Source organism: Carassius gibelio, chromosome B13, assembly GCF_023724105.1.
Source record: "Carassius gibelio isolate Cgi1373 ecotype wild population from Czech Republic chromosome B13, carGib1.2-hapl.c, whole genome shotgun sequence".
Lineage (NCBI taxonomy): Eukaryota > Metazoa > Chordata > Actinopteri > Cypriniformes > Cyprinidae > Carassius > Carassius gibelio.
In genome coordinates this window covers 5,988,651-6,001,737 of record NC_068408.1, presented here as the reverse complement: position 1 = coordinate 6,001,737, position 13,087 = coordinate 5,988,651, and the positions used below count along the sequence as shown (strand labels likewise).

General features: G+C 36.7%; 2 protein-coding genes across 3 annotated transcripts; one reads left to right on the top strand and one right to left on the bottom strand.

Moving 5' to 3' along the window:
* Nucleotides 1-630: 630 nt before the first annotated feature.
* Nucleotides 631-2,612, top strand: mrpl14 (mitochondrial ribosomal protein L14). Its single transcript, XM_052572055.1, has 4 exons — nt 631-712; nt 1,366-1,381; nt 1,577-1,641; nt 2,089-2,612. Exons 3-4 carry the CDS (start codon nt 1,583-1,585, stop codon nt 2,453-2,455), a joined length of 426 nt encoding a protein of 141 aa, XP_052428015.1. The 5' UTR covers nt 631-712; nt 1,366-1,381; nt 1,577-1,582; the 3' UTR covers nt 2,456-2,612.
* A 576-nt stretch (nt 2,613-3,188) lies between these two features.
* On the bottom strand, nt 3,189-12,870 carry LOC127969903 (calpain-1 catalytic subunit). 2 transcript variants are annotated; one of them, XM_052572053.1, is made up of 22 exons: nt 12,719-12,870; nt 11,179-11,431; nt 10,219-10,288; nt 9,391-9,509; nt 8,804-8,937; nt 8,504-8,672; nt 8,242-8,325; nt 8,073-8,158; nt 7,920-7,994; nt 7,000-7,160; nt 6,467-6,636; nt 6,349-6,360; nt 5,972-6,183; nt 5,561-5,600; nt 5,408-5,473; nt 5,245-5,302; nt 5,092-5,156; nt 4,680-4,748; nt 4,484-4,562; nt 3,947-4,060; nt 3,791-3,849; nt 3,189-3,705 (listed from the first exon to the last, which is right to left on the bottom strand). In XM_052572053.1, the coding sequence occupies exons 2-22, from the start codon at nt 11,422-11,424 to the stop codon at nt 3,679-3,681; spliced, it is 2,115 nt and encodes a 704-aa protein (XP_052428013.1). In that variant the 5' UTR covers nt 11,425-11,431; nt 12,719-12,870; the 3' UTR covers nt 3,189-3,678. The 2 variants fall into 2 exon arrangements, with proteins under 2 accessions (XP_052428013.1, XP_052428014.1); XM_052572054.1 differs by lacking the exons at nt 3,189-3,705; nt 3,791-3,849; nt 3,947-4,060; nt 4,484-4,562 and having other exon boundaries at nt 4,680-4,788; nt 5,107-5,156.
* Between the last annotated feature and the right edge of the window lie 217 nt (nt 12,871-13,087).

Here is a 13,087-nt window from a genome sequence, read left to right as displayed (position 1 = left end):
AAAAATATTGTCAGAAGTTATAACAGACATTAAGATGTGAATGAATGAATAATATTATAGACCAACAATGTGTATGTGATTTATTAAAATGGTAAACAAGCCATTCTACTTTCACTTGAAGTTATTTTCAGCTCTTGCAAAAGTCAGTAAGATATATCAGCTTTTTGATATCACCTAGGCCATACATTGTTGCATTGTGTTAACCTTTTAAAAACAAATGATTTGTTATTGCAAGTTGCAATATTTGTGGTATCATTTCAAGTGTCCTCAATTGATATCAAGGCCCATAGCTGTTATATACACTGATCAAATGGATGGGGCCACAAGCCTGCAGAAAACAAACAAAACAAATAAATAACACAAAATAAAGAAAGAAACGCATAACTTGATAAAACAAATACATTTTAAATTCAATTTACTACTTAATACATTTTGGGATGTAAATAATAATTATGCAATGTGGAAATAAATAAATAAAATCAAGTAAAAAAATTAAATTCAGAAAATAGGCCGGGGGTAATACAAAATTAATTAATCACTTTAAACCCCAAATTAATTATATTTAGTTTGAATCAAGTCTCTTGTTAATGCGGTGTATCTCCTCCAGCACTGTAGGTGGCACCAATGAGTTCACTCCTATTGAATCAATAGAAGAAAAAGAGCAAACGTCGCTTTGTTATTACGCAGATGTGTGCATGACATTGGTGTGGCGCAAGGGGCAAGGAACTCGACCGGAAGTTGAAGTCGGGTGGGGGCTGCCATCTTTTAGCAGAACTTCACTTGCGTTAGCATTCCCATTGACTCCCATTCATTTTGGCGTCTCTTTGACAGCGAATAACTTTACATCTGAGGCGTTTAAAGACTCTGTTTGTCCATTATTTAATTCTAAAGATACACGACAATGTATAAAGGGCTCCATTACCTTCTATGTTACATTATGGCCCCGTAGAAACAGTTTTTGTAAAAATAGGCTAACGATTGCGTCATAACCACTCGGCTCTCTGTCGCATTACCGTACAGACAGGAGGAGAAGCTCGCAGGCAATTAACTTAATATGGCGTACTGGCGTTACATTTTAAAATACTATACAAAATAATTAATCAGAATACTTACTCCTGCTCACTCACGACAAAGAACTCCCCGCTCAAGCTCGCCGTCTCTGCAAGATTAACGATGGCAGTTTGCACGCACAGCCACTTAGAAGATTTACATCTGGCAGACAGGTTGCTGACGTCGTCAAGCTTCGTTTGAGTCTGCGCGTCAGAAACGGAAGTGCTAAAAAACGCTAAAACTGGGCTTCATTTGTCTCAATTGAGTTCCAATGGGATCGCTGTGTCCATTTCTTTTACTGTCTATGGTGTGGCGTGAATGATCTGAGCAGGTATTTAATAACGTTTTTTGTTTACACTATATAATATCACTTTACGAAAAAATTTTGACCAATGTTAAGAGGTTACCTACGTCTTTTGCTTGCTTTCACCTATAACATGAGATTTGTCCGTAATATATTCGCTATGAACAGAGACAAAGTTTCTAAAATCGTTGTTATTTTAACTTGTTGCTTGTTTAATGTCAGGTCAGGATGGCCCTTTCGTTGTCCGGAGTGATTTTGCCCAAACTGATGCAGCAGAGGGCTTTCAGGTGAACAATTTCTTCCTTGTTGAGGTTTTCCTTTAGTTTTGAGGTTCACATGGGATAAATATGAGGGAATTGGAATACGTCTTTTTATGGTTCAAGTCTACAAAAATGGTCAAATATAATCATTAATGACTGCAGAAATATATTGGTCAGCAAGTGCGGCCACCCTGGCTTTGATATCTAGTGTGATGCCTAAACTAATAGTTATAAGTAACCACACATGATCATTTAAATGTTTTGCTATGAATATATGATTAGTGGCCCAGTTTCTCAGAATTACTATGATATATATATAGTGATTATATCAGCACATCATACGTGATGTATGAATAATTTAGAAAACTAATGTAAAATAATTTATTTAAATGGGTTGACTTGTCATGTAGCACTGACAGTTCAATGATCTTTCATGTTCTTAACAAAACCCATCATATTATCATCTGTCTGCAGCATCTCTGCAGCTGTGGCCGCTATTCAGAAGTTAACACGTGTGAGGGTGGTCGACAACAGCGCTCTTGGAAATGCCCATCACCACCGTCCACCAAAAGTCATTCACGTATACACCAAGAATGGAATCGGTAAAGTGGGAGACCGAGTCTTACTGGCCATCAAAGGACAGAAGAAAAAAGCTCTCATAGTGGGTCACAAGATGCCTGGCGCTCGAATGACACCACGCTTCGACTCTAATAACGTGGTTTTGATCGAAGAGAACGGAAACCCCACAGGAACAAGAATTAAAGCTCCGATACCAACACATCTGCGCAAAATGGAGGGGGAATACTCTAAACTGTTAGCCATTGCTCAGAGATTTGTTTAAATTGGTGTTTTTGTATTCTAGGAGGACAAATCCTAAAATATGTCTCCTATGTTTAACTACTTAACTTTGTAAATGTATATAAATCCTTCATGCCATTCAGGAAATTAGCTTTCATGATTACTTGTGGAATAATTTGTAATAAAACATGTGGATGAAACTTTGTAATACTATAATTACTTAAGATTTTGCAGAGAATGGTACATCAACTGGATTAAAGTGTGCCATTTTCCACCATGGGACAAAAAAAAGTAAATGCAACTTTTTTTTTTCTCTCACAATTCAGATTAGTTTTAGTTTATGAAACAGCATTTGGACTTTAAATGGTTTCTCAGGACTTGCAATTATGAAAAAGTAAGAATTGTGGGAGAGATAAGAATTCTAAGGTAAAGTTCTAATTACTTTTAAATTTTTTGATTATGAAGAAAAAACTGAATTGCAAGAAAAAGTCAGAAATTACGTTTGTATCTTGCATATCGGATTTTTTCCCCTCAGACTTGTTCATTTATATATTGCGATTCTGATTTTTTCCCCCACAGAACTGTGAAGTTATATCTTGCAATTTTGTGCAAAAAAAGTCAGAATTATGTGATAATTCCAAATTACTAACATAAACAGGTTTAAAAATAAATTTCACACAAATCATCATTAAATGCTCCAATATGACTTGTAAGAACATTTCAGGGTTTAGGATTTGTTTTCAGAACATATGAAACAAAACAGTTTGTTATGCAAGTTTAGCATAACCGCAGAGTTTATTCTGAAGCTCTGTTTATAGGAAATCAATGACTATCTACACAATTACACATTGTGCATCTAAAGCTTTTTTCATAGGATGCATAAGTTCACTTTATTGGAGAACATACAGTGCTGTTCTTTATTTTTTCCCCCATGGCACAATTTATAGACAGCCTTTTGAAATAAAGCTCGGTCTTCTGTTCGGGCAATACACAAAACAAACCCTCGCTTGATATTTATCCCATGCACATGATGTTTCTCAGTCATTACAGCAGCGGTGAGTGGAGGTCTTCTTTCTTGTGTTTCACACTAGAAGGGTTTTCTTTGTAGTGTAACTGCAATATGTAATACTGAGAGAAAAATAAATCCTTTAAAACCTAGTAGCGCTGTATTCTAATGAGGTTATAGTGGTATGGTTGCACGAGGAGTTCAGCATTGAGGCACTTTCCAGCAGGTTCTTGAGTTGGACGCTCATGAAATAGACTACCTCAACCACACATGGTCATGAAGAGCCACTGCACAGCAAAAGACAATGAGAGATTAGTGTTTTGCAGATGGTTTGTTTTAACATTTGACTTCAATGAAATCAATCCAGAGCACCTCAGATAGGTTCATCTCAGCCGTTCCTGTTCCATCCATGTCCAACTGCTGAAAGGTCCCTACAAGGAAGTTCAAAACCATGAAAACCAAGCTGGGATAAAGCATTTTGGGTATATTTAAGAAAATATATTACGTGATACAAAAAGAAAAACCTACTGAACATAGTTTCCAGTTTGATCAAGCAGCAGACGAAGTTATCAAAATCGATGACCTCGTTCTCAGCGTATCTGGCTACAAGAATCTGGTTGAGTCTGTTATTGAGCTTAAAGCCTGTGAGGAAAGTGTACAAGAGACTAACTTATACATATATACATCATTTAAAAATGTGGGGTTGAAATAATTTTTTTTGTAATGAAATGTATAATATGTGTTATGCTCACTATTAGGATACAGTAAAAACAGTAATATTGTGATACTGATAACTTTTAAGTGTAATTTGTTCCTGTGATGGCAAAGCTGAATCTTTTTAAGGATTTTTTTGATGTATAGAACAGTATTTATTTGAAATATAAATATTTTGTGATATTATAAATGCCTTTACTGTCACATTTTGAACAATTTATTGCATCTTTGTAGATAAAAAATAAGAAATTATATTAAAATCCTGAATCGTGACAAACATTTATGAACAGTAAATGATCTCAATTCATTCAAGTTCCTGCCCCCTTTTAATGAAATGAATGTCTCTTTTACCTGCTGATTCTACAGCCATACGCATCTCATAAGAACTCATAGTTCCTGATTGATCAATATCAAACTCTCTGAAGATCCCCTGAGTGAAAGAAAAAAAAGCATGAAATATTTATTTTGAACACTATACTAAAGGAGCTATGAACATTTCATAGTGTGTGAAATCAGTAAAAAAAAAAGGTTGACCCAAGACACTCACCAGCAACTTCCTTACTTTGTTCCAGAGGATCTGGAACTCTACTAAACCCAACCGCGCACTACCATCTTTCTGATGAACGGAGTCAAGAGTAGAAACAGATACTGGTTGTCTGATCACAACAAATCAGATGTTACTTATCACAGAAAAGAATTTGGCGAGGCAATATACCCGAATAAATGCTTCTTATTAACATATCCTGCACAAATATTCGCTGTCATCTGCATTTAAAGCCAATAAACATAGCCTCTAAGTTTTCAGGTTTCTTCTTTTAATCATCTATAATTAAAGAGGGCTGTTGCTTGTTTTTACCAACTCAAGAATGAGTCAAAATGATTTTCCATAGTGATCGAGAGAATGACAGAGATGCTGTAAATAGACCTTAACTTGTATTTAACCCCAGAGTGAAGGATACATCCAAGAGGTTTACCATAGTTCTGCAGGACTCCATGCTGAAGCCATCTGTCTTTAGATCCTTGTCTAAGAGCGAAACCGTTCATTCAAATCTGATAAACAGGTCCATTTTGACTGTGTTGACCGCAAGTGTGGGCAAAATAGCATTACTCACGTTTGGAAACTACTCTGTTGAGAATAGTTCTGAGTTCACGGACAGATATCTCCATATCCTAAAACAAGAGGAAAAAAAAATTCTAAAGTTAATATTTAAATGTAATGTTATAACATCAGCAGACCTTAGATAAACAGGGTTTTACATGTATGTATTTATTCACCTCTCCAGCCAGCTGGGCAAACAAGGACTTGAAAGAGTCATCAATATCATCTTCTGTAATCTCTGCCTACAAAAAAACCCCAAAGGAGCCATGTTTATTAAAAAAGTTGAAAGTATATGGCATTTGTTTTCTAATTTGGATCCAAAATCTTACCTCATCCTCCAGGTCAGCTGATATCTCGTCATCCAACTCCCTTTGATGAAAAAAGGAAAAGTTGTGAGAGAATCAAATGTACTAATCCTAATTTCATTCCAAATCGAATTTTCTTTTTTCAAGGCAACACAATAGGAAATATGACACAAGAAAATAACTGCATCATCTAAGTAGTGCATATGACACTATATAGTTACATAAAGTACATTTAGTACATTATTCTAAAATTATATTAAAACATAAAAAATGATGATCATTTGTATGTACTGTAATAGACTGTATTGCATTTATGAATGTATGAAATCTCTGTCCACTCTCAGTGGAAAAATTAGACAGAAATAACACGAGGGGAGTAAAAAATGTCTACATTTAAATTATTGGGTTCTATTTCAAAAATGAACACACACTCACTCCGTCTCTGACTGCTTTTCGGTGAAGACTCGTAGGACGAAATCAGCCTCCTGGCTGGGTTCGAAGGTGGAGGGGACGATGATGTATTCACCGGGAGGCAGGCGGAGACGAGTGCTCACCTCCCGCAGGTTGATGAAGGTCTCAGAGCGGGCAGACGATGAGTGGTTTAGGAAGAAGTCCTTTTTGAGGTGAACGTTCTGACAGCCGGCATACTGCAGACAAGATGGAAATGGTCCACAAAATGATCCCACTGTTAATAATCTAGAGGATAATTCAACCTTCTGTTTTAAAAATAAATGATCAGTTTATGGAAGTATACATGCCTTTAAAGATGTAGGCAAACCTATGAAACAAAGAAATTGTTGAAGTGTTCATACCTCTTCAGGAATCTGCAAGGAGGAGAAAAGAAGAAAAAGAAAGGAAACAATTATGCATTTTTTCCTTTCTAAAACAAAGTTATCTATCAACTCAATTTGAACCTATTTTGCTCTTCACCTCGTAGATAGCAAAGCCGATGGTGTGCATGTCCTGTCCGTGGTGGCGGTACCGTCTGCGGTCTTTCTGCATTAAAGCCACCAGGAAACTGCAGGCCACTTCTTCATCCTCTGGGTCATCGTCTTCCTCCAGCAATGTGATCTTATACTGTGGATTGATCCAGAATGTGTCTGCCAAATAGAACAGGAACACACACCCGTCAAAAGTTCAAATCCCAGATGATGCTGGCAGCTGAGCTTGATTTATTCATGATTAATTGTTTCATCTTGCTTGTGATTTGATGCTTTATGCATTACTGTTCAAAAGTTTGTGCTAAGATAAGTAATATTTTTTACTTAATAAGAAATGTATCTTTTATTCAGCAATAGTGCATTCAATTGATTAAAAGTGACAGTAAAGATTTTTATAATGCTACAAAAGATTTCTTGCTCAAATAAATACTGTTCTTTTGAACTTTAAATTTGTCAAACAATCCTAGGAAAAAAAAGTGGCACTAATCAACACATCAGGGTCAATCACTGGATGTTACTCACTGGGGTTGTTTCGGCAGCCTCCCGCGGTACTGCCTCTCCGCCAGGCACCGTGAAACTTGATGGTGTTCCAGTGGCTCAGGTCATCATCACTCAGAGTATCAGGGGTCAGATTACAAATCTCCAGCCTGGAGAACTGCCGCAAAAACTCACTGAACGACATCCTGGTGACAAAGGGAACTGTTTATCCATGCTGTGAGCGTACACAATGCGTTTTTGGTCTACTGATGTGTCAGATTTATAGAAATAGCTCACCCAAAAATACAAGTTTTCTAAAAATGTACTCACCTGCATGACATCCAGTATATATAGATGAGTTTGTTTCTTCATCAAAACTTGCTCAACAATGGATCCTCTGCTGTGAATGGGTGCCGTCAGAATTAGAGGCCAAACAGCTGATACACATTTCACAACAATCCACACGACTCCAATCCATCAGTTAACATCTTGTTAGTGAAAAGTTGCATATTTGTAAGAAAAAATTCCATCACTAAGGCATTTCAACTTTAAATCAATGCTTATGGCCAATATATAAGTCCAGAATCTACAATAATGCATACTCCAGTGAATAAGTTGATCCCCTGCTGTCCACTCCTCTCAAAAAAATCCAACCACATATTTGATTAGATCTGTTCTGGACTGTTTTTGCTTGTAAACAGTGATTGATCGGTGCATATATCTCTCCTGATTCAGACAAGACAATTTCTTTTAATCAGCTGTTTGGACTCTCAGTCTGACGGCACCCATTTACTGCAGAGGATCCACTGGTGAGCAGGTGATGTATGGTTAAATTTCTCCAAATCTGTTCTGATGAAGAAACATACATATCTACACCTTGGATAACCTGAGGGTGAGTACATTTTTAGCAAAGTTTAAATTTTGGGTGAACTATTCCTTACATCTGTATTGCTGATAAAGCTCACCAGAACTCTCCATCCTCCATTTGTAAGTGCAAGTCGTCCTTCTCAGATGGATCAATTTCATCCCATTCAGGAGAGCTGGAGAGGAAACATACACAGTCTTCTTACGCAGTGACTTGGGCTCAACTAAATAAGAATTTCTGTGTTATTTCTTACTTGTCGCTCCAGGCCCCCGTCCATTCGACCTGACCCCATGGGTTACGGATGCGGATTAGCCTTTCTGTATTACCCCTAAATTCCACCTGTCAAAGAGAGATTGCACACATGAAGGCAGACAAAATTAAACTCAAATGTGCTTACGAGGAACATATACTGAGAGCATCACCTGTTTGAGAGCCGTCACTGAGTAAGCATGACCCTTAACCAGCTTCTTGAACGTCACAGACTCCATGTCAAAGGCACTGGTGATCTGATACACAATCAGAGATAAAATATTAACCTAAATCTAAATTGAGATAAATAAATGTTTCTAAAGAGATTTCAAATTACCAATATTATTAGTGCTTTGTAAATCCATGCAATCACAACTGAGATTAAATGTGATAAAAAATTTTGGTAAACGAAGTATAGTAAATTCAAGTTCTCACATCAATAGAGCAGCCCAGCAGGGAGCCTCTCTCCAGGGCTTTGCTGATGATTCGGTACAGGTCTCTCGGAGCCTTCCGGAGCTCGTACATCTCTGAAACCCCTCCGGTGAAATCCTCAAAACCTTCAGTAGTGGATCCTCCAGAGAGAGCCTCATAGGAGCCATTTAGCCTGGCACAAAAAAAACACAAGTAAGGAGAATCTTTATTAAACAAGAAAGAGACTCTCCACTTTTGAAAATGATTCTTGTTTAGTAAGAACACATTTTGCTGGCCTTCACCAAAATGTCTATCAGGACATACTTAGCATAGGCTTTTTCAACCAAGGCACTCCAGAACTCATTTCCCTCTGCTGAATGGACAAACATGAGCTCTCCGTCTCTCACCGGGAGCCGGTCATCAATCACGATGTCGACCCACTCACCAAACTGCCAGAACTGCACAACAGAAAAAAAGCAACTGGAATGAACCTAACATACAAATGACAGACAGTGATAAGTATGGAGAAAAGGCTCCATATTGAAGATGCACCCACATTTAAAGTTGCTAATTTAGGTAAAACACAGTCATTTCAATACAATTTGGAATTTCACTTGAGAGCGAAAGATTTCCCCAATGAGCTGCCCAACTGAAATCTGCTTGATAATTGAAATTAGACATTTTTCTTTATATATAGAATAACACAAATAAACTGCCATTTAAAAAGAATGGGGCCAGGGAAATATATATATATAAAATTAATAACAATGATTTCTTTAAATGAATTCATATTTCAGTCCAATACATGTTTGTGCCAGTATAAACATTGAAGCATAAATATTCAAATTAAAAACTATTTACTGTATAACTTACAACAAGAACCTTTAGAGCATGCCATTGTGTTTCAGAACCTGAAAGTGGAAGATTCCAGCATAGTCATCCTGAAAGCTCTGGCCTTGAGGGACGACCCTGTGGAGGAGTCTTTCATTAAGAGTCAGCGAGGCTATAGCAGCGAGGAGCCAGCAGTCACCTGACCATGACAAAAAAAAAAAACAGATGAGGCAAGGAGAAATAAAAACACTTATTTAAATAGCTGTAACACCAAAATCCCTGAATACAATTGTTTAATCAATATTGTCTTTAAATAAGACACAGGAGTGGAACTACCACTCTACAACCAGCAGGGGGACTCAGAGAAAGGGGTGGGGTTTATTTTCTCTGTGAGGCCTGTGTGAACCCAATCTGGTTTACATCCCACTCAGATCTTCACCTCAGAGCAGAGGAATTTTCCACAGCCTCAAAACCTTAAGGGGCCAGCGGCAAGCTGAACATACACTACCATTGTTGGCTCTAATAAACAAGAGTTTTCAATTGGTCACTATATAATTCATGTGTGCAGATATTTGTCTTGTACTGTATTTGATAGTTTTAAACTAGCTTATGTAAAAGGATTACAAACATGTACTGTACTATGGTGGATTTTTTTTTTTATATAAAAACTAGAAAAATCTGACATGCACACTGATAGAGAAAAGTTGGCACCATCACAAACATGCACTGACTCAAGGTCAGCGGGAAGTGGATGAGTCACATGCAGACACGCCTCAGGTCAGTTATATGAGCTGTTCTTTCTGTGGTGAGTCATGCTCTGAGTTTTACAGCGTTTGAATCATTTGGAGGGGATTCCAAATGCTTCGAAACTATGCATACTCTGGCTTTTGAACAACCAGAAAACTTACCCAGAGCTCCTTGACAGATGTCTGTCCGAGAGGCTCCACCCACAATGAACTGAGGATCATCACAGAGCTCCTGCAGAAAGAGAGCGATCAGAGGGGCTGAGACTGGAATCAGGCAACCCAGAGATTTTGTTTCATTAAAACAAGACTTTATAAGATCAGTTCACAGCCAAAAATGAAAAAGCATCTTCGTTTTTTAACAAACAAAAAAGTTATGTTTTTTTATTAAATAAATTTATTTATATATATGTGTGTGTGTGTGTATTTTTATAAACACACACATACATCCTATACATATACATGTATGTCCATTTAGTTTTTATACATTTTTGTTTCAGTTTTCATTTTAGTTATTTTAATACATCAAGGTTAAAAGAAATTATGCTTTGGCAACTAGTCGAAATAAAATAAGTTTAAGCTATTTTATTTCAAGTAACACTTTATTTATGATTTGATTTTGAGTTTTAGATTTAGCTAACCATGATAACCCTGGTGTTGAAAATAAGATATTTTCATGTATTATGTAAAAAAATAACAGGCTTTGGAATGAATGACATGAATGTAATTACTGCCGCCACTCCTATGTTGCCAGAGAACAAACTCATATCCTGTAAAGAATGAACAATTAATCAGAATGAAGCCACCTTACATGAATCATGTGTGCTCTGACTAAGTGTGTCTACAGAAATGTTATAATCCTTGTGTATGTGAATTTATAATAGTGACAGCTGCAATAGAGAGAAGGGAGGGGTCAGTGTGGCTATAAACCGCAAGGATTGGGTGGGTCATGTGACACTGAAGACTGAAGCAATGGCTGCCTGCTGAAAAAAATCTGCTTTGCCATCACAGAAATTAATGACAATAAATTAAATTAATTACTGTACTTTTTGATCAAGCAAATGCAGCCTTGTTGAGTATACGAGACTACAAGATAGCATAAAAACTAATTATTTTTCCCCTCACCGTAGGGCGCATCCACTCCACACCACGGGTTTTAGAGGAATAAGGGGCAAGTTCTTTGAAGCCGAGAGAGGGTGGTTCGGCAGGGAAGCAGGGGTCTTCAAACAGGTAGCCTCCTTCCAAACACTCCTGTTTGAGTGCCTCAAAGTCCTGGTTCTGGAAGTGTAAGGCCTGCTCAAAAGAGCCCACACCTTCTGCCTGTAGCCTGTTAGCACTGATCTGTGCCGAGATTCCTCCATATGTGAACATGCTGGAACTGTGAGATGCAAGACAGTTCTAAACAGCAAAACTGATAGCAAAGGGATTCATACTCAAACACTTTAATCATTTTTGTGCCTTTGTGTGGACACAGACTACATTGCATTGTATTTTTTTTTTTAAATAAAAAAGACAAAATAACCTAAAAACTCCATAATTGATACTTATATGCAAATTATGCACACTAGCTTTCAAAAGATCATACACTCTCAAAAAATAAAAAATACAGAGCTGTCTCTGGGGTTAAAAAATCTTTGTACCCTATTTACCCCTAAATAGTACACATTGCTATCTTTAAGGTACATATTAGCACTTTAAAAGTACATATAAGTACCTACTGATATTAGTCCCTATTGAAAGAGTAATGCCCTTTGTAATTTACACTAAGGTTTATGGGATATCATCACCAGTTTCCAAAAAAAAAAAAAAAAAAAAAGAAAAAGGCTGAGGGCATCAGTTAGAATTACTTTAAAGTAAATTATGCATACTATATCAATAAGTAAAAAAATGTAAACCGAGCAGAAGGTCTGGTGTTAAATGCTGTCTTTGATAACTGCAATGAATGATGTTCTGTGGCTCTGCTCAGTTAAATATTCAGATTTTTAGACTCATTATCTGCTCTAAAATAATCTCACTCAATTTTTTTGATATAGATATTGGCAGCGCATGGCTAATAATTTTATATTTAGACTATCACAGCACTTGCATCATATTTCTATTATCGCTCTGTATCAATGACTGACTGTGCTGCTGGTATCAAAGCTCAATAACAGACTGAGGGCCTCCTATTCATTTCAACACAAATCACACTCAGTGTGAACCTGCATTGTATATAGATAAATGTACAAAAACTATTAACACATAGAAAAGTCCACCACAGGGCCGTTTTAAAACCTTAATCTTTATATTTAACATTTTATATAAACTTGTAGTGGCGACTTATAAAGCATATGGTTGTTCTGTACATTATTTAATTTCTAAAGTGTATGGCATGCCAAGGATTTTGTCGTATCATTGTCTTAGTAACGTTAACTCATTATTTCCACTTTCGTAAATCACTGCGGTTCATTTAATTATCAATATCAACTTAGCTGTAATTTTTAGCGATGCTACTCTAGCCTAAAACGTTTTCAAGATTCAATACGTGCATAACATGCATATCTGACACTAAATAAAGTGTTCAATGCGACAGACTACAGTAGGCCGACGGAGATCAACAACACGGACAGAACAGGACTAAATAAATCTCGACAAGATTCAGAAATATAAGAACCGTTAAACTTGCCTTGCAGCTGCGGTCCTGACAGTCTCTTCTGTGAGATATATACAGTAATATTTTCCCGAAAGATACGCAATACACTGTTAGAGCTTCAGTGCGCGTGTGTGTGTGAGTCTAAAGGAGGCGGGGCGATAAACACTATAACAGACAAGTGCACTTGTCACGTCAAGTAGCCTACTGTACTTTACAAATAACGGGTCCGAGTTATGGTGGATTTGAAGAAAAAGGTATATAAATATGTAAATACTCTATTTACATAATACATTACAGCATTTAGTACCTACTACTTTCATAAAGTATTTTCAACATGATTTTAAATATTTTAATACATAATAATAAGTAAAAAAAATAATACAATTTTCAAATTGGTCAGAA